The sequence below is a fragment of the Neofelis nebulosa genome, chromosome 7 (genome assembly GCF_028018385.1).
Source record: "Neofelis nebulosa isolate mNeoNeb1 chromosome 7, mNeoNeb1.pri, whole genome shotgun sequence".
NCBI lineage: Eukaryota > Metazoa > Chordata > Mammalia > Carnivora > Felidae > Neofelis > Neofelis nebulosa.
Genome location: NC_080788.1, coordinates 133,099,568 through 133,127,427, shown reverse-complemented (window position 1 = coordinate 133,127,427; position 27,860 = coordinate 133,099,568). Strand labels below are relative to the sequence as shown.

Sequence of the window (27,860 nt, the reverse complement as noted above, 5' to 3'; positions counted from 1 at the left end):
ACTCTTTCTCCCCTTCTCTGGCAGACTCTTGGTTGTTCTTCCAGATCCAGTTTAAGTGCAGCCGTCCTGGAGGCCACCGTGCATTTAGTTTGCTAAGTCCTCAGTGCCATTCTCAAAGTTCTGGTTGTTTTCTACCACTTTCTGATTCAGTAGGTATTTCCTCTGCGTCAAGCATTATTTCCTTTAACCTCTACAACAGCCCTGTTTGGTGCAATTCTTAATGTCTTTTGATAGATGAAGGTTCAGAGACCCACACTGTCGTGGCCCCGCGGCACAACCGGTGCTGCCAACCACCACGCCAGGCTGCTAGCGCGTCGTGTGCCTGCTGTTCTACGTGGACTTGGTTTGTCCGTCTTGTCCGGTGGTGCCCCAGTGTCTGGCAAGGCACCTTGTACCTAAGGCTTAGTGAATGATGGAAGCCTGAGTGAGACAGAGATGAGACAGAGATGGGTGTCAGAGGGCAGAAGAGCCCTTTTGTTCCTTGTTGATTTCCTTTTACTACTGATTGTAATTTGGGGGGGGGAAATCTTGAAAGGACATTTGTCCCTTAAGGCCAGGAAGGAAGAGGAAAGGCTGTGGAAGTGCTTTCTGTTTTATAGGGAGCCAAGGTGTGAAGAGAAACTGGTTAGGAATAACCATGCACAGGGCAGGCCCGTCTTTGGGACTCAGGAAGGAAAAGGAAATGACCAGGGATGACCCTGCAGGGGAACCAGCTAAAGATTAGCCCCTCAGCCCCAGTCCTCCTCCCCTCCCTTCCTCCCTGGACACCACATAGGTGTGTTTTTCCCTGAGTCCCACTGTTCCTCTGGTGGTGGGATGTGGAAAGCACTAACTGACCGGGAGGGGGAGCCCTGCTTTCTCTGTGCATATGGGCCCTGCTTTCTCTGCCGGCTGCTGGCTTGCAGCTCCGGATGTATTTGTGCATGAATGTGCTCCCCCTGGTGGCCAGATTCAGCGGTGCTACTAGTCCACAGCGGTCACATTTGGGGCTCTCCTGGACTGGCCTGGTTACCTAATCACGTGTGACATTATTTTCATGCAGAAGTAGTGTTCTGAGATCCAAGCAGTAGATACGCACTCTGTCAGAACACAGCCTTTTCATAAGTTTAAGAGTATTTATAATATTGAACCATCATTTCTTCAGTGATTCCTCCCCTGGAAAATAATGGAGAATCAAATCAATCATTTGGAATAAACTGCAAACTACAATCTCTTTCCAAGTAGGCATCCATATAGGTTGGTATTAATGCCTTTTTTTTTTAAGGAGTTTTTTTTGGCAAATCATCACCTGCTAATGATTTTAAAGTTCAGATGGGGGGCGCCTGGGTGGCGCAGTCGGTTAAGCGTCCGACTTCAGCCAGGTCACGATCTCGCGGTCCGTGAGTTCGAGCCCTGCGTCGGGCTCTGGGCTGATGGCTCGGAGCCTGGAGCCTGTTTCCGATTCTGTCTCCCTCTCTCTCTGCCCCTCCCCCGTTCATGCTCTGTCTCTCTCTGTCCCAAAAATAAATAAAAAACGTTGAAAAAAAATTAAAAAAAAAAAAAAAAAGTTCAGATGGAAAAGAAAGAAATTCAGTTTTAGAAATCTAAGTTTAGTCGTATTGCTGTTTCTTGCTAAACGTAAATAAAATTACATTCATAGGGCCTTCAGTTGCATATATCTATATAAAGAAAACATACGAGTGTTTCAGAGATGAAATAATTATGTTTGAAGGAGTATTTTCCATATTTTGTTTTTAATCTCTGTACATCCAGTAGATTTAAGGAAGTCCATATCCATGAGCCATTCATGGAGGCTCCCTGCTTCATTCTGTAGGAAACTAACACAGTTCACTAGCAGCACTTGCTCTCAGGTGAAGTAAATGAAATCTTAGCTTTTAATGTTTTGATGGGTGATAAAACTGAAAATAAATTTTATGGTCATTTCTTTAAAAAAAATTTTTTTTTTTAATGTTATTTATTTTTGAGAGAGAGCGCATGAGCAGAGGAGGGGCAGAGAGAGGAGACACAGAATCTGAAGCAGGCTCCAGGCTCCAAACTGTCAGCACAGAGCCCAACACAGGCCTGGAGCCCATAAACTAGGAGATCATGACCTGAGCTGAAGTTAGATGCCTAAGTGACTTAGCCACCCAGGCGCCCCTATGGTCATTTCTTTTAAGGCTGTCAACCTAGACTGTTCAGTCACATTTAATATTATAATGATCCTGAAGTATTGGTAGATTCGTTCTTATGGTCCAGACGGGTCAGCCGATAGTGTGATGGGCATCTGATGAAACTGCATCGAGCCTGAAATTGGACAGTGGATTCTGGATGGCTGGGTCAGCCTGGGGCACCTGGAGTCTCAGGAGATGATTCTACTTGTATAGAAAGAGGATTTTGCTCCTAGAGTGTTGTCCTCCGCCCCACCCCCTGCTGGTCCTGACATATAATAAAATGGTGTTTTGGATGGCCTTGTTTGATTCATCCAAACTTGACCCAGATGAGTATATTTTAGAATTTATAGAATGACTTGCTCCCTCCCTCCACTTTTAAACAAGGTACTTTAGGGGCACCTGGGTGGCTCAGTCGGTTAAGCGACAGACTCTTGATCTCAGCTCAGGTCATGATTTCCCGGTTCGTGAGTTCAAGCCCCTGCATCTGTGCCATCAGCACAGAGCCTGCTTGGGATTCTCTCTCCCTCTCTCTTTGCCCCTCCCCTGCTCACGTGTGCACGTGTGCATTCTCTCTCAAAATAAAGCTTTAAAAATAACAATAAGCAAGGTACTTTAAGTAGCAGAATCAGCTTTTGATGTCACCCAAGCCTTAAAAATGAGAGAAGAATGGGGCGTCTGGGTGGCTCAGTCAGTTGGGCGTCTGACTTCGGCTCAGGTCATGATCTTGCAGTCTGTGAGTTCAAGCCCCTTGTCGGGCTCTGCGCTGACAGCTCAGAGCCTGGAGCCTGCTTCACATTCTGTCTCCCCCTCTCTCTGCCTCTCCCCTGCTCTCACTGTGTCTCTCTCTCAAAAATAAAATAAAAACATTAAAAAAAATTTTTTTTTTTTTTAAATTTATTTTTGGGACAGAGAGAGACAGAGCATGAACAGGGGAGGGGCAGAGAGAGAGGGAGACACAGAATCGGAAACAGGCTCCAGGCTCCGAGCCATCAGCCCAGAGCCTGACGCGGGGCTCGAACTCACGGACCGCGAGATTGTGACCTGGCTGAAGTCGGACGCTTAACCGACTACGCCACCCAGGCGCCCCAAAAAAAATTTTTTTTAAATGAGAGAAGAATGTGACTATTCCTTTAGGGTTGGATTAGGAATTAAATGAAATAATGTCAATCTGTTAGGTCACAAACCTTCTTCCAGACCTCAGAATTGGTCCTGCTGTAATCAGTCTCTCTAATTCGTATGAGAAAAAGACTGGGAGAGAAACATTCTTGGGGAGGTTGGTATCCCCCAAGCTGTAGAGCCAGGTGATAAAGGTTTCAAGAGACTTAGTCTAGAGGGAAAGCTGAATTTCAGTCACCGGCAGGCTGCTTGCTGAGCATAGTGACAGGGCTGGTATGTGTGCCCACTTTTGTTCTGGAAACTCTGGCCAGAACACTGACTGGAGGAGGTGCTTCCTGGAGGGGAATGGGGCTGCACCTTCTTGTAAGCCCACTGCAGGGTTTGAAGAGCCTGGAGGAGGCCTGGAAGAAGATGGAGTAACCCTATCCCATAAGAAAGTCATTGAGACCAACATTTGTAGGTATTTCCACCATCCAACACATTTTTCATTCACCACAGTCTTCTCTTCACTAGCTATAAACCAATAAGAAAGGAAGCTCACACAGCAAAATGGAGACAGCTCTTAGAAATAGGAGTCCGGCATGCCTGGGTGGCTCAGTTGGTTAGGCGTCTGACTCTTGATCTCACAGTTGCAAGAGTTGGAGTCCTGCATTTGGCTATGCGTTGTCAGTGTGAAGCCTGCCTGGGATTCTCTCTCTGTCCCCCCTCTGCTTGCGCTCTCTCTCTCTCTCTCAGAATAAATAAACTTAAAAAAAAAAAAAAAAAGAAACGAGCTCAACTGTAAATGCTCAGTAATCGGTATCTGCTTCAGTCCTTCACTCACGGTGTCACTCATTTGTTTGGCACACATTTGAGGCCTTCCTTTTGTGCTAGGCACCAGTGATACCGTTATGTCCCCGCGCCTCCATGGAGCTTACGGATCGGCTGGGGCTGGGGAGGGGGTGGGAAAATAATCAGTCGCTAGGAGCCTGCGCTCCATAATCTGACAGACCTGCCTGGTCCCAGTTCCGGTTCTGCTACTTATTTGTCATGTGACCAAGAGCACTTCCCTTAATCTAAGTATCCGTTTCCTTGTCTGTAAAATCCAGATAATAACTGGCATCCTTTATGGTGTTGTTGTTCAGATTCTGTGAAATAATCACGTTCAGCCTTTAGCGCTGCTTCAGTAAGTAATACTCATTTTACTTGGGCCAGCAGCATATACTTAGTTTGTCTTCTCCGGTGCACACATTCCAGTGATTTTTTTTTTTCCCCTAAGAGTTCTTCGGCTGTCTCATTTTTAGCAGCACCCATCAATACAGTAACTGCCCCCAGAGTCTGGAAAACACCAACCAGCAGTTATGCCATTTTCTCTTATACACTCAGGTAAGGATGGCTGACCTCTCAGTAAGCTGCATTTACAAGAACGGCAGCAGGAAGAGAGGGGAGGTAGACTATTAGAACTGATGGCAAGGCTGCCTAGTCAGACCGTTTGGCGGGAGAAAGACATGTCCAGTTTGTTTGTGTTTAGCAAGAAGCGGCCTCTGCGGCGGGCAGAGTCGCTTCCACACTGGGTGCTCCCAGCAAGGGCGCCAAAACAGATATCGCGTGTGGGAGTTCCTGCCTATGCTTCTAAGCTCTGCATCTCTGCATTTTTAATTTAACACATTCAAGTTTTATTTTTGCCCGAGGCTGGGCAACTCGGGACATGTTGTTGTACTCTACCAGCCCTTTCTTCTCGTCTCTGAATTTTGAATTTATAGTACCTTAAAAGTTCAGTCTGTTTGGACAGTGGACTAAATGCGAGCTTCAGAGGACCCAGTTCTGCCTAAACCTATGGGGAATAAGCAGAGGCAAAGTAAACTTCAAGGCTACAAAATGCCTTCAGATTGTGGATGCTGATTTTAAGGAGTGTTTTAATGTACAGTGAGTGAGCGTTCAACAAAACAGAACACGGTGCACCTTCCCACCTTGTTTCCCCGAGGAGGCCTCAATTAGGACCGATAACGCTTTGGTGGTTGTTAACAGGTATTCTTGCAGCCCGACAGAATTCACATCGGTTGTGTCATTGTTGCATAAATTCTGGCAGATGGAATATTCTTTGGAAAAGAGACACTTCTTCTTTAGCAACAACCTTAACACATTTTGATGATAATGAAAGAAAATTATTACAAAAAGCATTTAATTTAAAAAAATCAACTAGTAAAAAAGCAGTTGTAGTCACCTGATGTTAAGTTCCTGATGAGCACTCGTTTTTTTTTTTCTTTGTAATTTCTCTTATTGGTCTCGTGTTTAGATAGATCTTCAGCCTATGATATATAATAGAAGAATTTATGTTTTCCGTAAGTTCACTTATGACTTCATATTTAAATTTCTAATTTTTAAATGCATCTCTTAACGTGCTTTCTTAGATGGTATTAATGACACTTGAACTTTTTATAAATGGTCCATTGTACCAAAAACCTACCTTCTCTCTGCTGAGCTGGAATATCCCCTTTATCACAGAAGCAGTTTTTATTTTTTGGGGGAGGGGGGGACATTTTTCAGATTGCTCTTATGTTCCCTTATTCTAACGTTGTCACTGAGTCGGTACCACCCTAGTTTCATTAAAGACCAATATTTGGTGACAGTTTTTTCTTTTCTTTTTTTTAATATTTAAATTTTAGTTAAGATACAGTACAGTATTGGTTTTAGGAGTAGACTTCAGTGATTCATCACTTGTATACAACACCCAGTACTCATCACAAGTGCCCTCCTTAGCATCACTCATCCAGCCCATCCCCCATCCACCTTCCTCCATCAACCCTCAGTTTGTTCTGTATCATTGAGTCTCTTGTGGTTTGTTTCCCTCTCTTCTTTCCACTCCCCCTTCTCAGATGTTCATCCGTTTTGTTTCTTAAATTCTACATATGAGTGAAATCATATGGTATTTGTCTTTCTCTGATTGACTTGTTTCGCTTAGCATAATAATACATTCTAGCTCCATCCATGTAGTTGTAAATATAAGTGTCCTCTAATTTGGTGATGGTTTTTTTTTTTTTTTTAATTTAAAGTTTTATTTATTTATTTTGAGAGAGAGAGAGAGTGAGAGCGTGAGCAAGTGGGGGAAGGACAGAGAGAGGGAGACAATCCCAAGCAGGCCCTGCACTGTCCGCGCAGAGCCCAATGCGGGGCTTGAACTCATGAACCCTGAGATCATGATCTGAGCTGATATCAAGAGCCAGACACTTAACAGACTGACCCATCCATCAGGTACCCCAATTTGGTGATGGTTTTTAATCAGAAATAATAAGCACTAGTTTTATTTTATCTCAAAAGTCTTATAAAAATAAGCTAATTTTCAGGGTTTGAATACAGGATACTAATTGTTAAGATGCTAAGATTATGGTAAATTTGTTGATTAAATGGACTGAGTGTTTACCTTGTGATTCTGGATTTTCTAGTAATTAGTCCTTAGAACACTATAACCAAAGGTCACAAAATACTTTTGTAATTAGTATTTATGTGTCACATAAGCTCATGACCCAGAAACAGATGGTGGAAGGTTTTTTTGAAAAAACCTTTGTGCTTTGTGGGGCACCTGGGAAGCATCCGACTTCAGCTCAGGTCATGATCTCACGTTTCATGGGTTCAAGACCCACGTTGGGCTCTGTACTGATGGCTCAGAACCTGGAGCCTACTTCGGATTCTGTGTCTGCCTCTCTCTCTGCTCCTCCTCTGCTCATGGTCCCTCTCTCTGTCTCTGTCTCTCTCTCTCTCAAAAATAAATAAACATTTACATATTTATTTCATCAATTAAAAAAAAAGTGCTTTGAGAGGTTCCTGGCTGACTCAGTCAGTAGAGCATACAAACTCTTTGATCTTGGGGTTGTGAGTTCTAGTCCCCGTTGAGCATAGAGCTTACTTAAAAAAAAATTCTTTTTTAATTAAAAAGTGCTTTGAGAAAATTATGTAAGTCACAACAAAGCCAAAAATCCTATGTTTAGGTTCCTAGATCTTATTTGCAATAAATTGCACATAAATCAAAAACATCCTGACTCTGTTTAAAAGTGATAAAATTAGGGGCGCCTGGGTGGCTCAGTTGGTTGGGCATCTGACTTTGGTGCAGGTCATGATCTCACGGTTTGTGACTTCAAGCCCCATGTCAAGCTCTGTGCTGACAGTGTGGAGCCTGCTTCAGATTCTGTGTCTCCCTCTCTCTCTGCCCCTCCCTCTACTCACACTCTCTCTGTGTCAAAAATAAACATAAACAATTTTAAGTGATAAAATTACACGTGGGTTTTTTTGTGTCTTGTTCCTTTTTGATGTAATTATTTATTCAAAGATGGAACTTGATGGGAATAGTTTAAAATCTCAAATTATCTGATAAATGTCAGTCTGCACTTGTTAATATTCTCATTTGTTTCTAAAAAATACATTTAAAACCAATCAGTGATGCCTGGGTGGCTCAGTCAGTTGCGCATCTGACTCTTGGTTTCGGCTCAAGTCATGATGTCGCAGTTTCGTGAGTTCGAGCCCTGCATCGGGCTCTGCACTGGCAGCATGGAGCCTGCTTGGAATTCTCTCCCTCTCTCTCCCTCTCTCTCCCTCTCTCTCTGGCCCTCCCCTACTTGCACTGTCTCTGTCTCTCTAAACATAAATAAATAAACTTAAAAACATTTAAAAAAATAAAACCAGAGAGAAGTTTCTTGCATAGAAAAGTCAAATGGGTGTACCACGGGCCCACTGAACCAAATTTTCTATTTTTTGTTTTCTCTTAGTTTCTTACAGGAAATCTGGATTAAGTTACCAAAGTTATAAACTTCCCTCTTGATTATGTTTGTAGTATGTGGTTAGTAGATTTTAACTACAGGCCTGTCCCATTGCTTCAGGCTTCTGGGCTGGCATTTGGTGGTTATCCCTCAGGACTGTTAGTGGAGGCGCTCAGAGCTAACCCAGGCCCACGGGAGAGATACGTGTGCACTGAATCTTGCTTCTGTGACATGTTTGTGGGTGATCAAGCCTTGCCACTCTCCCTCTCTGCTTATGCTCATTCCAGAGGTTCTACCTGATAGACCGGGAAAAGACGTACCTGCTGATCCTCTCATTGTCCAGGCAGATGTTGCTGCATCAGGAGGCTCAAACCCTGGAGGGGGGGTGAGGGGGGTTTCTGGGTAGCCACAAAGTGGGGAGGCCCCAAGTGAGGACAAGAGAGTCTCCTTCCTTTTCTCTAATTTATGATTGGGTTAGTTTTATCTTCTTTTTACTTTAGCAGATTTATCATTTTACCTTCTTATTGATTTACTTTGGCAAAATTAGGAAAACTATGTGTACGTATGTCTCAGTGACATGTCTTATTTTTACAGGCAAACCCAGACTGTCACAGTGAACCCAATTCGGAGGAGGTCGTCTTCAAGGGTGTCTCTGGTAAGAAAGAAGGAAAATTATGATTGCTTTTTTTTCTTTTAGTGATGTCATCTTCCTTAATAAAAGATCCTTTGGATAGTGTTAATTTTTAGATGGACCACAAAAGTGTGCTGGTATTAGATTGTTTTTAACCAAAGAAACGGCAGTAGGCTGAGCCTAATATTTATGTAATCTTTATGTTATTACACATATTTAAATACTAGGTCCAACCTAATACTACCATTTTCGACTATTAGCAAAGAGTAATCAGAAGTTAGTAGATCTTTAAAATACTAGCTAATTTTGCCTGAGAAGATTAAATATACTACATAAAAGCTTTTTATATTCACATGTTTATATAAGAATTCAGGAAACTTTGTTCCTTCTTGCTCTTAACTTTCTGGATACAGCTTGTTTTCTTGTGATCTCTGATGTCTGATACCACTGTACAGGGCTTGGCATTGTCATTCTGGGAGACACTGAAAGTGATAAATATGGTAAGAGCTACAGGGTCTCCATGTGTATTTTCTATATAATATATCTAACTTCCTTAGAAGTTTTTTAATGGAAAGAAAGAAACCAGCGGAGACTTACTTTACATATATTACATAGGTAGCAATGTATTTTAACTCTGTTTCCAACTTTCCATTCCTTAGCCTAAGCCCCAGTCCTATGTGATGCCTCCCCAACCCCAGCTGCATTATAATGGACATTATACAGAACCATACACTTCCTCCCAAGGTAAAGTACACTATTTCTGAAATGCTGTATAAAATTATTATACTCTGAATAAATATATGAAGACTTGGAGATCTTGGAGCCAGGACAGTTTTTGGCTGATGTTACATTGCGATTGTTTTCACGGTTATAGCCATCCTGGATTCGTAGAAGGAGCTGCCATTAGATTCAGTTTCTCAAAATGTGTCGCAATATGCAGTATCAGATGTTGATACTCAGATGATCCAGAGTTCGGCCCATGGGAGCTCCTTTCGGCCAGCTCCTGTGTCCTGCTGATACTCCCCCGTTAGCCTTTGAGTGCTTCCTTGTTTCTGGCACAAGATATCGCAAGCTCGTTTTGGTTTTTTTTCCTGCCCGAGAGCTTCCCATTGTAAAGCTTTAAACATTTCATCTTTATTTTTGTTTATTTATTTTTATTTTTCACTTGATTAGTAGAGCGAGCTGTATTTAAGGCAGTGCCTCCAAAGCTGAATGTCAAGCATTCATTCGCAGACATTTACTCTCTACCCTGTGTACAGGGCTCTAAAAGCCAAGGAGACTGAGTGCAGAGAAGTAGTTCCACATCTTAAGAATCTTAAAATCTAATAGTAGGGGGTAAGACTAGTACACAAATATGGGGCGCCTGGGTGGCTCAGTCGGTTGGGCGACCGACTTCGGCTCAGGTCATGATCTCACAGTGCGTGAGTTCGAGCCCCGCGTCGGGCTCTGTGCTGACGGCTCGGAGCCTGGAGCCTGTTTCAGATTCTGTGTCTCCCTCTCTCTCTGACCCTCCCCCGTTCATGCTCTGTCTCTCTATGTCTCAAAAATAAATAAACGTCAAAAAAAAAAAATTTAAAAAAGACTAGTACACAAATAAATACAAAGAGAACGTGATTGTTTTGAGGAGAGAGGGCAAGCAATTATGTGAAGAGAGTCTCATCCTGTTGGGGAGATTGAGAAGGGCTTTCTGGAAAGACGGGTGGATTTAGACAGCTGGAGAGAGAGGCGGGCAGTTGATTGGGATCGCTACCCCTGGTTTGGGGGGACAGTGGATGCCATGGCACAGAATGAGGAAGGGCATTGGGGAGAGGAGGGGTATGGTTGGACTCTCGGTAGGAAACTGGTGGAAGTGATGTGTGAAGGGACCAGAGGTAGGTTGTGAGTGTATTGTGTGCGGGCCTTACGTGCACAGATGACAGTTTCCAGTGAGGTAGGCTGGTAGGCCATAGGGGAACAGCGCTTCAGGGTGTGGATTCCCAGAGTGTGCACCTCAGGGTATTTTCTGCCTTCCTCACCGCCCTCTCCTTGCACCCTGCCCTCGTCTGGTTCTGCACCTCCAGGTGCCCCACCTCTGGGTAAAGACTCTTCTCTCTGCATTGTTAGAGTTACCTCACCACTCTGCCCTTTTCCTCGGTCTGCAGATATCCTAATACTTTGTCCTTGCCACGCCTCTCTCTTCCAACAGTGGTCGGAGTTACTGTTCCCTTCCCTTTTCCGCCTGCTGCTTCTGAGAGTAGTGCCTGTGTGGTTGTTACCCGTTTATTCCTTCCGCTGCCCTCCCAGGTCCCCAGCGCCCCACGCGTCCTCCTCACCAGCACGTCCCAGATTTCTCTCCTGAACAGTCTCTTTTCAGTGCTCTGGTTCTCCCTCCCCTCCTCCTCCTGTGCCATCAGCGTTGTTCGCTGCCTGGGAACGTCTGCCTGTGGCCTTCTTCCCTCCCTGGGCAGGCTCCCACAGCACCCCATCCACGTTTCAGATTTCAGCAGGGACGGTTGTCACATCTGTGTTTCCCACCTGTCCTTGGTCCTGGGCCCTGCACTGCCATCTGTCTCAGAGTCACAGTTTAGGGGCCACTACACGGACAGCCCTCCGCCGGGTGCTGGCTTACGGTATCCGCGATTACAGTGAGCTGAAAATGAAAACGTTAAATTTCAGCTCCTCACTCTACCCCATAAGCCTGTCCCTCTCCCCCTTGTCCTTACTTCATCTTTGTGATGAAGTCACTGTCCTGGTTACTTGGATTCCAAACTGCATGTAATTTGGCCTTTTTTTTTTTTTTCCCCCTCAACACCCAGTCGTTACACATGCTTTTGCCTCTAGCTCCATATGTCCCTTCCATCTCCCTGGCCTTCTGCTCCTGGTTTAGTCCAGCCCCATGGCTAGCTGTAGCCCCATCTTCAGCCTGCACTCTCCCCAGTTCGCTGGACACGAGAGTGCCGGGCTCTTCTCATCTCCCCATTCCTCTCATTCCTCTGCCTGGGGTGCCACCCTCTCCATGCTGATTCCCAACACTCCTTTTCCAGTCTTCCTTCCCGCTGTGCTCCAGCCGAACCGAGGATGCCCTCCACAAGTGGTCTCCCAGCCTTGTCCGAGCTGCCCTGTCACTCAGAACGCCCTTTGCCCTGACATGACCCCATAGTGTACTCTCCTGCCCACGTGCTTGGTTCCCCTCGGGTCGTTGAGGCTGGGCTGTGGGAACTCTTGTGGCCCATGCAGTAAGGGTGACTTCTTGCTCAGGTTACCTGGCTGTCGTGCGCAGGCAGGAGGGCTCTGCTCCCCACCTGCCTGCCCCTGTGTTCCTGCTGGAGGGGCCTCTTCCGTCTAGAACACTGGTCAGGGTGGTGGGGGCAGGGGGGCATGGAAACTGTCTCTCAATCTTCTGCTCCCTTTCCCTTGACCTCTTCTAGTGATATGACCATGCCTGGCATAGGCCACGGGGTGAGGAAGGGTAATCCTGCACCCACTGGCTGACTGGCTGCTGCTGAAAGCCAGGCAAGCCCTCCCCACTGCCCCAAAGGCCACTTGAATGCTGTATTTTTTGTGAGGGTGTTCTTGATTCTCTCCTCCCTGTCCCCATCAACCCAGCCCAAGCTGGAAGTGATCCTTTTCTCCTCCCGCGTGGACCCGTCACACTTATCTCCTTGTAGTGTAACATGTCCTTGAATTGTGACTTTCATATACATTTTTCCCCTTTACTCACCTGGATTCCCATCTTTTACCCCCATCAGTGCTCAGCATAGTCTTCTGCACACACGGGCTCCCAAAGGGATGTCCTGTGGGGTGCAGGGAGGAGCCTGCAGGCAGGGAGACCAGAAGGGGTGGGTATCAGGCCAGTGCAGACAGGCTGGAGTAAGGACCAGGGAGAGGCTGTGGTGCCAGTGACTCCAGGGACTCCGAGGTCGCAAAGCATTCCAGGTGTGGGAAGAGTGCAGGACAGTGAGGCACCGGTGTCAGCAGGGAGAATACAGTGTGTGTTTGAGCCCTGTTTCTTCCTGGCTTGTGTGCCACCTGAGGAAAGTCCATCCGCTAGACTGACATATTCACTTCGATAACCACTAGTCACTAAACCATCACACAGCTCTGTAATCCCAAAAATAATACTTTTCAAAGCCAACTGTTCCCTGAAGGACCTGACTGCTGCTCTTTGAAGCATGAGAAATCACCCTCAATAGTGATGGTGTTTCCAGTGAACCACAGATTGGACAGAAGAAACGTGCCTCCGTCCAGCCCTACCTGGCACACAGGCAGCCATCGTAGAAGAGATGGTGCTCCTGATTCTGCTAGCTGTGGATCCCCCTCTCACTGGAGCATGGGGGCTAGAGCGGGCGGTGGGGGAGGGGGGTGACTCGCTTAGCATGATTCTCCCTGGCTTCTGGCCCCTGGTGAGGTATATAGCAACTGATGACACTGTTGGACCTGCAGAAGCAGAACCCGCAGAGTTCTTGTCTTTCTGTCTTCATTCTAGAAGAACCCATAAACAACCTAGAATTCCACTTAAGGAGGTATTTATAGATGGTCGGTACTTGAACTAGCTCAACATCAGCCAGGCCACATCCCCACCAGGGGAAGGGAGCAGTTAGTGGCCCAATGCCCTGAACAGTGTCTCTGCCTCCAGCTACCTAGAGTTCCAGAAAGTCTGTTTCATCTCTAGTAAAACACGTTTTTGATTTTCAGAAAAAGACAACTGCACTCTTAATATTGGACTTAGATTTGGTTAATCTTTGCGGGGGGGGGGGGGGGTGTTGAGATGCTGAGTACCACCCTTAGAGCAGGCAGAACTATCACCATTCTATAGATGAGGACGCCTGGGCTCCAGAAAATGTGCCCACGGTCATTCAGATAGTCCGGGTAAAGCCAGGTTATTTCTGCATGGATTTTTGTAAACGACACCGAAAATGTCAGCAGCGTTCAGGGCACATCTCGGTTTCCGCCTAGAGTAACTGGTCCAGCTCATTCGCTTTAAATGTTTGTTTCCCAGATAACCTCTTTGCCACCAACCAGAATGGATACTATTGCCACTCCCAGACGAGTCTGGATCGAGCCCAGATTGACCTCAGCGGTCGGATCCGAAACGGCAGCGTATACAGCGCGCACAGCACCAACTCCCTGAACAACCCTCAGCCCTACCTGCAGCCCTCCCCCATGTCCTCCAACCCGAGCATCACTGGGAGTGACGTCATGAGGCCCGACTACGTGCCGTCACACCGCCACAGCGCCCTGATCCCGCCGTCGTACCGCCCGACCCCGGATTACGAGACGGTCATGAAGCAGCTCAACCGGGGAATGGTGCCCGCCGAAAGGCAGAGCCGCTCGCTGCGAAACCTCAACATCGGCAACTCGTACGCCTACAGCCGGCCCGACGCGCTGGTCTACAGCCAGCCGGAGATTCGGGAGCACGCGCACTTCGCCTCCCCGCAGTCGGCGCACTACCCGTTCAGCCTCAACTACAGTTTCCACAGCCCGTCCCCGTACCCGCACCCCGCCGAGCGGCGGCCCGTGGCGGGCGCCGTCAGCGTGCCCGAGCTGACCAACGTGCAGCTGCAGGCGCAGGACTACCCGGCCCCCAACATCATGCGCACGCAGGTGTACCGCCCGCCCCCGCCCTACCCGCCGCCGCGGCCGGCCAACAGCACCCCGGACCTGTCCCGCCACCCGTACATCAGCAGCAGCAACCCCGACCTCATCACCAGGCGCGTGCACCACTCGGTGCAGACGTTCCAGGAGGCCAGCCTGCCGGTGGCGCACTCCCTGCAGGAGGTCAGCGAGCCGCTCACGGCCGCCCGGCGCGCGCACCTGCACAAGAGGAACAGCATCGAGGTGGCCGGGCTGGCGCACAGCCTCGAGGGCCTGCGGCTGAAGGAGCGCACGCTGTCCGCCTCGGCCGCCGACCCGCCGCCGCGGCCCGTCTCCGCGGGCTCCCAGCCCGGCGGCTTCCCAGAGAGGGCCGAGCGGGACGAGGCGGACGAGCGGGGAGGCCTGGGCTATGGCCACAAGAAGTCTCTCTCGGACGCCACCATGCTGATCCACAGCAGCGAGGACGAGGAGGACCCGGAGGAGGACGTGGCCACGCTGGAGGTGCCCCTGCTGCCGGCCTGCGCGCCGCGGGGCCGCCGCTCCCCCGAGCCTCCGCCTGGCCCGGCCCGCGGGCCCTGCGCCCCGGTCCCTGCCGCGCCGGGCCCGGGCCCCCTGCACGGCCGCGAGCCCGGGCCCCATCTCGGGGAGGCCCTTCGACCCCGCAGAGAGGGGCTGCTCACGCCCTCCATGTCCGAATCTGATCTCACCACGTCGGGGCGCTACCGAGCCAGGAGGGACTCCCTGAAGCAGCGGCCGGTGTCAGATCTCCTTTCCGGAAAGAAGAACGTCGTGGAAGGCCTTCCGCCGCTAGGGGTAAGGTGAATGTGTGGCGAGTGTGTGGCTGGGTCCTGTACTTGACTCTGCCTCCTGGCAGTTCGGCTTTGTCTCTTGGAGTTCTTCTCATCCCCCCATGCGCTATTTCTGGACCTATTTGGAATACTTTGAGTTTGAGGATTATCTATGGAAATGAGGGGGATCAATTGGATCGGTTAGAATTTTAGTGGTTTTGCTGGAGATAATTAGGTGAAGTGAAAAGGTTAACGCGGGAGGCTCTGGAATGGAGAGGAAAGAATAAACGAAAGGTTTGGTCAATGCAGCCTTAAGGAAAAGGAAGTTAAGCTTTCACCCGCTTTAGGCGAGGTTGCTTTGTTAGCCACTTGTTAGAAACACTGTGCTGATGCAGCAGAGGGGGGGGGGAGGGGGGGCTGCATGGTGTCCGAGAGCAGCATCCCTGGAGAGAAGTGTTGCTGATGTCCGACTGTGTAGATACTGCTTGAATTCTGTGTGTGTGATCTCTGAGGGCTGAAGAGTGATTCTGGAGTTGGGAAGGTGGCACTTTGTCAAGACAAAACACTTGAAAGCTCCAGGTCTTTATTTTTTTAATTTTTTAAGAACGCGTATTTATTTTGAGAGTGAGAGAGCGAGCCAGCAGGGAAGGGGCAGAAAGAGAGAGAAGCCCAAGCAGGCGCTACACTGTCAGCCTGGAGCACCATGCCAGGCTGGAACCCACAAACCGGTCGTGAGATCATGACCTGAGCTGAAACCAAAAGTCAGATGTTTACCTGAATGAGCCACCCAGGTCCCCGAAAGCCCCAGGTCTCTTTCAAAGAAAGATTAAGTGAACGAGGATCCCAGGAAGGTCCCTTGGAGAAAATGCAGCTCTTTGATACTCAGTATAGCAAATAACCAGCAGTTAAGCACTTGCTTATGTGGGGCAAAATATAAAAGAGCATACATAACATCATCTCTAGCTGCCATCCCCCGAGCACTTGCCATGTGCCGAGGCCCCCCTGGTTTACAACAGGCCTATTGTTCCTTCAGAAGAGAGAACAGACTCTGAGATGTTTAGTAACTTTTCCAAGGTTATACAGCTAGTGGGTGGCTGAACTGGAATTTTAAACCCATGCTTATCTCTGCAACCTATTTTCTTGTCAGTTATGCTGTTCTGCATTGAGGTATAATGTATATAATATTTTATTAAGTAGCTGTTGTTTTTCTAAGCCTTGCTGTTTTCTGGCTTTCCACGGAAACTTTTTGAGTCCCCAAGCCTTGGCCATGCATTCGTGCTTTTGTCATGGAAGGGTGGTGGCTCTAAATCCTCTTGCTTCATCGCTCAGGCTTCTGGCCCCTCACTGCCTGCACGCCCTCCCCTGGCCCTGCCCTAGGATCTGGCAAAAGCCATTAATTAGCCTGTCCATCCTGTCTCCCAGTTCCTGCCCAGCAGCTAGGACTCCTCCCCCACCTCTGATAGTTTGCATATGCAGACTTCAGGACCCGGCACAAATATAGTAGGATCTTCATAAACTGGGAAGAAAATCCACACAATTTTACAGTACGTATGAAATAGATTAGCAGAGGTAGACTGAAGCCACTTAACAAGAGTGTGTTTGCTTTTAATGAATCGGGGGTTTGAATTTTAAGCTTATTTTCAATTTTTCTTAAGATTACATTTGTATCTACCTGAGCAGTAAAGACTAATGTCTCAGGTCAGCTGGAGTGGAAGGTAAGGGTTCATGATCAGTGATTCACGGTGGGGGCTGGGTGTGGATGTGTCTCCAAAAGGTAATGCTACCCAAGTCCCTGAGCCAGCTGGACAGGGCCCTTTCATACTGAATCCTCTTTCCCTAATTATATTGAGAATTTTCCATCATTTTGTTTTTTAATGTTTATTTTTTTTGAGAGAGAGAGAGAGAGAAAGTGCAAGTGGGAGAGAGGCAGAGAGTGAGGGAGACACAGAATCCGAAGCAGGCTCTAGGCTCTAAGCTGTCGGCACAGAGCCTGATGCAGGGCTTGAACTCACAGAGGGTGAGATCATGACCTGAGCCAAAGTTAGACGCCTAACTGAGCCACCCAGGCACCCCAGAATTTTCCATCATTTTTATGTGTGACCTGAGTCACTTCTCCAAATGATATTTGTTTTGAGTGAGTCCACTATGCAAGCTTATTGTCCCTTTTGAATGGGATCTAGTAAGATCCCCTAAATCTGAGGACTTTGATCAGCTTGCTTCTCTAAAATTACAAGTTTTCTTCCTTGTTGACTTTTTTTTTTTTAATGTTTATTTTTTATTTTTGAGAGAGAGAGCATGAGCAGGGGAGGGGCAGAGAGAGAGAAGGAGACACAGAATCCGAAGCAGGCTCCAAGCTCCAAGCTGTCAGCACAGAGCTGGACTCGAGGCTTGAACTCATCAACCATGAGATCATGACGTGAGCCAAAGTCGAACACCTAACCGACTGAGCCCCCAGGCACCCTTTCCTCTTTGACTTGTAAGGCCCCTACTATTAGTACAGATCTGTGACTGGATTATTTCTTTGGCATAACGGATTCTCCTTTACTGGAAGAGTGTGTATGGCAGCTATGGCTTGGGAGAAAGGTGTAGGACCTAAGAGTGGAAGAACTCGGATCTGAGGCTAGATCCTTCCATTTATTAGTTCTCTGCCCAGTGGGCTGGACCCAGCAGCACCAGAACCTCATCTTCTCCATCTGTAGCATGGGTACAGTCACCTCTGCTCTGCCTGCTAAGTCCCACATAAGGTGAGGCCTGAAAAATGTTTTCTAAATTCTATGATGGGGCATAACTGACTTTAAAGAAAATTTTTTATTGTTCTGACACTGATGACCATATATGAAGAGGCATCTATGTGACCATGAGCAAGCTGCTTCTCTCTGACTTATTTTTTCACTTGTAACTGAAGCTGGCCCCAGAGAGTTGTTGTGGGATAAACTGAGGTCCTGGAGCATAGAAAATGCTCAGTCGTAGTTAGCTTATTACTGGGAGGTTGCATCATACTGACTTCCCAAGAATTGGAGAACTCTAGCCCCTGCTAAGCCCCTGAGACTCCCCATAGTAACATGGGGTTGCCATTATCTTCATCATCCAACAAACTGAGTCCACATCCCAATGAGAATTGAGGTTACGGGAGTTTAGTATTAATATTAAAAACAATGAACTGAATTGCAGACAAGCAGAAACATTTGAGAGTTCTCCACCCTTCTCCACCTCCAGGAACTTGATTGTTATCTGAAAACCAGCGGGCTGGTTGGAGTGCTCCCATTGCTAGGGACAGATTTTCCTCCTGTGCAGCCCCAGTCTGGGTGGCGGTTCTCACACAAACCATGGTGCGGCTGTGCCCCGCACACCACGTGTCTGTACTCTGAGGACAGTACTAGCTTAGACTCCGTGCGCCTTTCTTCAAATACTGGCTTTAGAACTGACCTTCCACGCAGTCAGTTTTATCCGGCATGTGGTGCAGTGGGCCCTTCTGGCTCATTCTCAGGCAGAGAACAGCTGGAGCCACCTCGTACTGGCTGGCGAGAGCGGGCTTGAATTTTCAGGAGTCTTGTGAGCCACTTGATGTTATGTTGGCAGCTTGAAATTGGCCGTGGTGGGCGTCTTTGCACCGTGGAAACTGGCAGACTTTATAAGCCCCTCCCCAGCCCCCCTGCCAGTTGTTAGACAGCAGCATCCTGGGGTTTCCTGCACAAGGCAGAATCCTGACATTTTAGCCTATGCAGTGGCCTTTTAGCCTTCCTCCCTCCCCTCCTCTCCCTCCCTGGCTGGTAGAGCTGGAATAAAACTCATTTCCTTGTGAGACAACTGAGAAAACCATTTCTGTCAAACGAGGGCCACTGTTGTAATTATTATGGCTTCTGAGGGGGTGTAGAATATCTGAGTAGACTTGGTGGTCCCGGGCTTGTCTGCCTTAGAGAGGAAGATCATTACGTTAGTAGTCACTTTAGGAAACACACATTTTCAGGAGGCAGATAGCCTGTCCTGTGCCCCCCAGCCCCCTGGCGTGACACGGTGGAGCTCTCGGTGCTGTTTCATTTTCCTGGTTAAAAACGTGCAGTTCTGAGAGGTGTCGTGATCCAGCCCAGGTCACACAAGTCTGCAGCAGAAGGTAGAATAGAATAGAGAGGGTGAGTGCAGAAAACATGTTTTTTCAGAATGATTTAAAGAGCTAATATATATTTCTAAAAAATTACAGAAGCCTATTGGCAATCACACAACTGCATTTAAAACCCTTTTTGTGGACGGCCACTGATTTGTGTGTGTGTCGTGTTTTGAAATTTGGGAGCTCTTTGAAGGAATGCTGTCTGCCTGGAGCCTCACCTTACATTACAACAGAGCCTTGAAACCAATTGCATTTCAAAATCTATCTGGAAGACTTATCAGGGCTCTGGCCTTGAAAGGAATGTCTTCCTCCCAATGTTTGTTGTGTGTGTGTGGAGAATAATCTCTCCTGTGGTTGAACACTCCTTCCATTTGTTTCCAGTCTTCAGTCCGTTGGAATTTCTTTTCACGGGGGTTGTATTTGTGTATATTTCATATATACATACAAATATTTTTATAGGGAATGAAAAAGAGCCGGGTAGATGCAAAAAAAATTGGTCCTCTCAAATTGGCTGCCCTAAATGGACTCTCCCTGTCTCGACTGCCTCTGCCGGATGAAGGAAAGGAAGTGCCTGCCAGAGCCACCAATGACGAGAGGGTACGTACGAGACATAAGGACCCGGTATGCCTCCTCTGGGGCCATCCATATAATGCTACACAATGCCTTCTTGAGATGTTAGTGAATTTTCGAATACATTTAATCATCACAAATGAGTGTTATTGAGGCAAATCTAACAGATAACTTTAGAGTAAATGTTGATTTTGCTTGTTTCTGAATGTTATTCTTGACCTTCTTCCAGCCATCTACAGCAGTCTTGATATTTGATGGCTTTAAATTAGAGGAGATCTGCCAGTACATGTGCACATGAGACTCTGACTGCTTTCATTGTACTGAAAATGTACCTCAAGAGTAAACAGTTACTGAGTGTTTCACGACTTTCTTTGTGACCAAGATAATATTTGCTGTGAGGTTTTATTACATCAAAATCAGACAGGCATGAATTAATCCTAAGTAAAAAGATTCCTTTGCTTACAACTGGACCATGGAGATAATTTTGAATATTCTTTTTTTTTCAGTTTTTGTGTATCGTTGATTAGAACATTGAAGCATTTGTTCATAGAGATTGGAATTGATTCGTCTACTCTAGGGTTTACTGTTCTCCAGGAGAATTTTTCTGTCTCTTAGGAACTACAAAATCAACCGTAGATTTAGAGAAAATGAGTTCAACAAATTATATTAGGCCAGTTTTCACCTTTAAACAGAACTCTGCATTCTGCTTCTCACCAACAAGGTTATTTCATTTGTCATTTATTTATTTTTTTAAAGTTTATTTTTTTGGGGCGCCCAGGTGTTTCAGTTGGTTGAGCATCCAACGTCAGCTCAGGTCGTGATCTCACCATTCAGGGTTCGAGCCCTGTGTCTATGGTGACAGCTCAGAGCGTGGGACCTGTTTCAGATTCTGTGTCTCTCTCTCTCTCTTAATAAACATTAAAAAAAAAAGTTTATTTATCTTGACAGAGATAGAGACAGAGTGGGGGAGGGGCAGAGAGAGCTGGAGACCGCGTTGGTGGCACAGAGCCCGTCACGGGGCTCAAACTCCTAAACCGTGAGATCATGACCTAAGCTGACATCAAGAGTCCAAAGCTCAACAAGCTGAGCCACCCAGGTGCCCCTCATTTGTTATTTTAACTCTTATTGTTATGTCTTGTTAAAAAGTTAGCTTTGGTTTCACCTAGACTTTTCAGTATCAGATAATGCTAGACTTGAAGCAGAGAACAATATTTCAGATGCGCCATCAGAGTGCAGCTTAGACATGTGACTACACTCATTCCGCATATTCCGTTTTACAGTGTAAAATTCTGGAACAGCGGTTAGAACAGGGAATGGTATTCACAGAATATGAAAAAATTCTTAAAAAACGGCTAGTTGATGGGGAGTGCTCAACAGCACGACTCCCTGAAAATGCAGAAAGAAATCGATTCCAAGATGTCCTTCCCTATGACGATGCCCGAGTGGAGCTGGTCCCAACTAAAGAAAACAATACCGGCTACATCAATGCGTCTCATATTAAGGTGAGCAGAGCGGGTAGGGTGATAAACGGGCCCTGAATTTGTGAGATGAATCACAAGAATGATAAGAATTGTATTCGTGGGGCGCCTGGGTGGCGCAGTCGGTTAAGCGTCCGACTTCAGCCAGGTCACGATCTCGCGGTCCGTGAGTTCGAGCCCCGTGTCGGGCTCTGGGCCGATGGCTCGGAGCCTGGAGCCTGTTTCCGATTCTGTGTCTCCCTCTCTCTCTGCCCCTCCCCCGTTCATGCTCTGTCTCTCTCTGTCCCAAAAATAAATAAAAAACGTTGAGAAAAAAAAAAAATTAAAAAAAAAAAAAAAAAAAGAATTGTATTCGTGTGTGTATTCTAAAATCAACCTAGTTTGAACCATCGTAACCAATTATGTCATAAACTGGGAAGTCCATTTCCCCCGGCTGGGTAGGAAGTGTTTACCACTGGAGCCCAGGCCACATGTGCCCTTCCCCTTTGGTGAACCACTCCGCCCCCAACACTGTTGCCGGGACCCAGGGAGCACTCCTTGCCCTGACCTTGGGACTTTGTTCTTCTAAATCTCTAGGCCTCTTTCTGGCTCCTGAATTCTCTCCAGAGTGGCAGAATTGCTAGTTTTTCCTGATCACATATATCTGTTAATTCTCACGTGACAAGAGTGTCTGGGTATTTTGATGGTGGTGTCACCGAAGCTTTTCCCCGTGAGGCTGCTGTCTGTTCTCTGCGTATTCCCTGTAGTCGCTTTCGCACATCATTTTGTTCTCGGGAGAAGCAGTTACACCTTTTCCCTAGAAGCCGAGTAACACTGTCTAACCGGGCTTGTGTTACACCCATTAAAATGGGAAAAAGTGAGGATTCCCAGCTGGCAGGCGAGGAAGGCCAGGTGCTGTCTCTCTTGCGTCATCGTACCTTTTGTTTTCTGCTGGCTAGAGGTCCAGTTCTTGCATTTGGGGAAGGAGAAGTTTCCTAATACAGAAGGAGGAAGTGTCCATGGCCAGGTGTTTTTCTTCTTTCCCACATTTTATTTCGTTTACAAGTGATATTTGATGTAAGCAGCTTCCCACGGGTGGCTTTTAAAAGAGACCTGACCATCTGCCCACGGAGGCCGGTACCCTTGACGGTCTTTGGGAATCTATGCACGTGCTTTGTAACATGGGTATGGTTTATTTAAAAACTGAACATTTCTGTGGAATAACTCATCTAGCCTCGTGACTGGATGGATGAGAACTGAGTGAAGTCGTCGTCCTGTGGGGGTATTTCAAAGTCTTCAGACACCAGCTGAGGAACGAAGGAAGGTGCCTGAGCTTCAGAATTCCTGGATGTCCCACTTACTAGCGTGGGACTTGGGACCTGCTTGTACTTTCCTCTAAATAAAGAAGTGCTGACACGTCCCCCTCAGGCTGTCCATCAGAACCTCCGCCCCCCAACAGCTATTCACTGTGGTGACTGGTAGCTCCCAGGGCACCTGCCACCATGAGAGTGAGCCCTCAGTGAGGGGATGTGCCTGTGATTTATGAGGGTGTTGGCAGCATAGCACCAGGCACTTGGGAAACAGTCACTGTGGTCACCGGACGTCAGGGCGTGTGGGGTCTAACCCAGATCTCCTGACTGTGTTACCTTAGCCTGTTCCCAAGGAGGTGCAATCTTAGGTGCAAATTATGTGTCATTCTGGAGGGTGATCTTGACTCAGGTTCAGAGGTGAGACCACTTTGAGCAGGAATATTTTTTCTTCTCTAGAAATTTGGCATTTAACCTCGGTTTTGGCTTCATTGTTAATGTTTTTCCCAACGTGTTTAGCACTTCATGGTTTAGCACTGTTTGAATTTTAGGATCCTATTATGTTGAGACTATTTTTATAAGAAGAAGAACCATAACAACAGCAATAACCACTGTTTATTGAGAACCTATTATGTGCAGGCACCATATATATTGACTCAGCTAATCCCACCAGGTGACTCATCTAATCACTATGAGGGTACGTGATATTTTTATTTTACACATGATAACAGAGAGTCAGGTTAAGTAGATAGCCCCAGGCCACAAAAATATTATGTGAATTCAAGTGCATAGGTTTATAAAACAGGTAGTCGTGGGAATTGTATTAATAAGGAAAAAAAAAAAGAATAAAAGTCTTTATTCTGAATAATTCCATTCATTCTTTAGTAGCACCGTGAACTACATGCATACGTGTGTGCATACATCATATATGTCCACACGTAGTGATTTTTTAAAAATCTTTTCTAATTTCAGGTCTCTGTCAGTGGAATTGAGTGGGATTATATCGCCACACAGGGACCATTACAGAATACCTGTCAGGATTTCTGGCAGATGGTGTGGGAACAGGGAATTGCCATTATAGCCATGGTGACAGCAGAAGAGGTGAGTGCTCCTTTCTCCTAATTGATTTCCTCAGCCCCCAGAGCACAGTCCCTGTGTCGTGGGGAGTCCTGACCCTGAGAGGAGGCGGCGGGCTGGGACCCTAACCCTGCACTTCGGACACGCTGCCTGTACAGAAGTGCCTTCGCTGCTGGATCTTGTGTTGGGTTTTGGCATTACTTGTCATTTTGTTGTTGTTGTTGTTTGTCTGTTTTTTAACGTTTGTTTTTGAGAGAGCGAGAGCAGGGGAGAGCGCAGAGAGAGAGAGAGAATCCCAAGCAGGATCTGCACTGTCAGTGCAGAGCCCGACATGGGGCCTGAACCCATGAACCGTGAGATCATGACCCGAGCCGAAGCCGACCTAGGCGCCCCTGACCGTACTTGTCTTTCCCAGGAGGGCGGAAGGGAGAAGAGCTTCAGGTATTGGCCACGACTTGGCTCCAGGCACAACACCGTCACCTACGGGAGGTTTAAGATCACAACCCGGTTCCGCACGGACTCTGGCTGCTACGCCACCACCGGCTTAAAGATGAAGCACCTGCTCACGGGGCAGGAGAGGACAGTGTGGCATCTCCAGTACACAGACTGGCCTGAGCACGGCTGTCCGGAGGACCTCAAGGGGTTTTTGTGTAAGTGTCTTCATTCCCAGCACAGCCTCTGCTTATTATTAAATTTGTTTGTGTTTTTACATTTATTTATTTTTGAGAGACACAGTGAGACAGACCACAAGCAGGGGAGGGGGAGAGAGAGAAGGAGCCACAGAATCCGAAGCAGGCTCCAGGCTCCAAGCTGTCAGCACAGAGCCTGATGCGGGGCTGGAACCCACAGACCACAAGATTATGACCTGAGCCGAAGTCGGACACTCAATCAACTGAGCCACCCAGGTGCCCCAAGGCATATTTTCCACTCTGGCTCTGGGCTCAGAGCTAATTTTGAATTTTTATTTAATATTTATTTTTGAGAGAGAGACAGAACATAAGCAAGGGAGGGGCAGAGAGAGAGGGAGACACAGAACCCAAAGCAGGCTCCAGGCTCCAAGCTGTCAGCACAGAGCCCGACGCGGGGCTCGAACCCACGGACTGTGAGATCGTGACCTGAGCCGAAGTCGGACGCTTAACTGACTGAGTCACCCAGGTACTCCTGGACTTGCTTTAAAATAACGGTTTTACGTGTTTAGGGGAGGCTTAGCAGAAGGTTTTGAAGTATAATTTGGTCTCAGAGAGACCGCCTCCTCAGTTTCATTTTGTAAATGAGAAAATGGAAGCCCAGGCAGAGGCAGTGACTCGCCCAAGGTCACACTGTCCGTTAGTGGTCGGGGTGCTCTTTATCCAGAGTCCTCCCAGTCAGTGATGATAATCTGAAAATTGTCAATTTGATGGGCCTTAATCCCCGATTATGTTTCTGTTTCTGGCATCTCACAGCATACCTCGAAGAGATCCAGTCTGTTCGACGCCATACAAATAGTACCAGTGAACCAAAAAGCCCCAACCCTCCCTTGCTGGTCCATTGCAGCGCAGGAGTGGGAAGGACTGGCGTCGTCATCTTGTCGGAGATCATGATCGCCTGTCTGGAACACAACGAGGTATTGCTGTCCTTCTTCGGCTGGGGGAGAAGTGGGCAGGGCCCAAGGCCAGGGGAAGAAAGGACCCAGTGGCCTAATAGTTCTTTCTGAACAAGTACCCAGGGGGCTTCTTCTAGAAGATGCTGAGGTAGCAAAGAGCGTCTGTCCGTCTCCCGACCAGATCTCTGCACAGGCTCCCCCCCGCCCCCCCGCCCCGTCTCCGCAGGGGAGTGCATTCCCCTCACGGCTGTCTCCCCATCCAGGTGCTGGACATCCCAAGGGTGCTGGACATGCTGAGGCGACAGAGGATGTTGATGGTGCAGACCCTCTGCCAGTACACGTTCGTGTACCGAGTGCTCATTCAGTTCCTGAAAAGCTCAAGGCTCATATGAGCTCCCACAATTTGTCACGGGGACCGATGGATCATGGGAAGCGTTTACAGCGAAAAGAAGTGCTTGCCTAACTCCTACTTCCTCCGGCACCCTGGGCCGCCAGAGGCCGTGTGAATGGATGACGGGCACTGAAGGCACTGTGCCGAGCAGGAGGCCAAAGTCGGGAGGCTTGGCCCGGGAAAGATGCTGAGGGAGAAGGACTCGGTTCCCAGGGCCTCGCCCGGCTCCGGTCTGTCCCATTTGCGGTACTTGCACACTTTGTGGAGGTTGTGTTTTCCAGACAATTCTCTGTTTTGCTGAAGCTATGCTGGGCAACTCTGGCAGTCATTAAGGCGCATAGATTTCTATCTTAAACTAGTTTTTGATAATGGAATTTTATTTTATGACTAAAGTATTTGAACTTTCTAGGCGGATGGTCCACAGGTGTGATCGGTTCCTGTGTAAGTTTGTATTTAAAACCATGTTGCTGTTTCTCGTTACTTCTTAAAAACCTTGGGTACTTAACAGTTTAGTTACCAAACCCGAAACTACGAGAAGAATCTAAAAGTGTTATTTTCAAACATAGAAAGCATTTTTATATTCAGAAAATTTCTTATCCTAAAAATTCTATATATTTGTACCTTCTATTTTTTCCAGACGAGAGTTCATCTCAACTCATTAAGATACTGAAATGAATGAAGGCACATGATTGAACATGTAAGAGAATAATCGGATTCACCATTTTATTCAGTATTATTTGTAAACCCAAACGAGTTCGATTTTTCATTGGTTGAAAATGAATTGAAAAACCATTGCATCGGATGGTTTTAAGCACTTTTTTTATTAAAAACAGATCTGAGTTTTGACATGTGCTGCTTTACAGATGAAACAGTAACAGTGGACATTGCTCCAGAAGGAGTGTTTTGGAAGAGCTAAGGAATAAGTGTATGTAGGATGGTTGGGGCAAGAGTGAGTTTGGCATAACAAGATGCCTTTGGCCAAAGTACGGTATTACCTATACTCAGACTGCAAGGCTGGGGTGGAGAGAGGGGGAGCTTGGGAGGGTAGGGGCCGAGCCGCCCCCAGACGGTGGGTATCCCCGGGAAATTCAAGAGCCATCCCTGTCAGCGACTCTTTCCTTGGAGTTTCTTATACCTCAACTCCTTTTTTAATAAATAAAGTCAGGTTTCTGTGACCATCAAAAGCCTTGAAGGGGCTTTCTTTTCTTTTGGTTGAAAGAAGGGAAGAGTTGCTAATAGTTTCACCTCATTTCCCAAAACTGTGCCCGTACTTGTGGGGCCACCCGGCATTGCTGTGGTATTCAGGAGGTGCTCGGGTTTTAGCTCCCCAGCCTCCTGACTTCACCCCTGAGGTCAGTTTTAGCTTCTTGGGCCCCCCTGCCCCCAGCCCCCATCCTTTTCAGATGCACCGAGTGCCGGTGGGCAGAACCAGGCTGAGTTAGAGACGGGAGGGTGTCGCCTTTGGTCCGGGCTAAGATGGCCTTGTCACGGAGGGACTTGAGTACGTCTGAGGACTGATTGGAGCATTTACCTGAGGAACCATCTCGTATTTCCTTCTGAGGCTGCGTCTGTAAAATGCATAGCTTCCACAGTGTCACATGCAGGGTTCTGCCCCTACTTAGGATCTCCGAGGGGTGGTTCCGATTCCCCCGTTCACCCCTAAAGCAGCGTAACTCACTGTGGTGACCACGGAGTGTGTGTGGTCACCTGGGAGGCAGGATTTCCTTCATACGGTGTGGATCTGCCCATCTCTTAAGTCACCCAGAAACCACCCACCAAAGAGGAAAATTCACAAGATACTAATGAAAGCAAGAGGTGGAAGTGGACACAAGCGCTCACTTAGGGACAAAATGTTCCTTTTAAACCGGAAGTTGTTTTAAGAGTCCTGTTTAAGTAACAGTAGACCCAAGTGTGAATATTGACAAAGAGCTCCCAGAAGAACGGAATAAGAGTTTTTTATGGTCATGTTTCCCGTCTCCACACCATGTAAAGGACAGGAATGTTTGCAGTGCTTTCTTTCTCCCGCGGTATGTTTTTTTCTAAAATGCTTTTCTGTCAGGTTTACACATTTTGAAGTGTCCCAATGACAAGAACATACTGTAAAACAAAAATCTGAAGAGTAATATATGGTATATTTGTCGTCCAGTTGTAATAACTGTAAGAAAATTACTTTTGAGGGCTGCGTCATACCGTTTAAATGTCACTCTTAAAACGTCGCATGTTTGACATAGCTTCTAAGATCCATGTAATTTATTGTCCCTTTTGAATAAACTTTTCCAGTTAGTGAATGTCATAGTACTTCTGGATAAAAATAAATCTACATTACTGGACTTGGAAATGATGTGATTTTCCAGAGTGAACTGTGTAACAGGGACACTTGGT

General features: G+C 47.2%; 1 protein-coding gene and 1 long non-coding RNA gene across 3 annotated transcripts in view; one reads left to right on the top strand and one right to left on the bottom strand.

Moving 5' to 3' along the window:
- Positions 1-27,819, top strand: part of PTPN21 (protein tyrosine phosphatase non-receptor type 21) — an 84,182-nt gene extending 56,363 nt beyond the window's left edge. The window contains exons 11-19 of the mRNA XM_058739956.1: positions 8,591-8,651; positions 9,287-9,371; positions 13,606-15,014; positions 19,554-19,691; positions 20,945-21,166; positions 23,401-23,529; positions 23,921-24,155; positions 24,948-25,108; positions 25,351-27,819. Of these exons, the coding sequence (XP_058595939.1) occupies positions 8,591-8,651; positions 9,287-9,371; positions 13,606-15,014; positions 19,554-19,691; positions 20,945-21,166; positions 23,401-23,529; positions 23,921-24,155; positions 24,948-25,108; positions 25,351-25,479 (2,569 nt within the window). The 3' untranslated portion in view covers positions 25,480-27,819. The remainder of the gene's footprint in view (positions 1-8,590; positions 8,652-9,286; positions 9,372-13,605; positions 15,015-19,553; positions 19,692-20,944; positions 21,167-23,400; positions 23,530-23,920; positions 24,156-24,947; positions 25,109-25,350) is intronic.
- LOC131517612 (uncharacterized) lies at positions 579-16,026 on the bottom strand. Of its 2 annotated transcripts, XR_009264700.1 has the most exons (9): positions 15,764-16,026; positions 12,328-12,421; positions 11,142-11,256; positions 8,317-9,679; positions 5,470-5,554; positions 5,216-5,379; positions 5,012-5,079; positions 4,452-4,583; positions 579-1,155 (listed from the first exon to the last, which is right to left on the bottom strand). It is a non-coding gene; the product is annotated as an uncharacterized LOC131517612 (long non-coding RNA). The 2 variants fall into 2 exon arrangements; XR_009264701.1 differs by lacking the exon at positions 5,012-5,079.
- Positions 27,820-27,860: the final 41 nt, after the last annotated feature.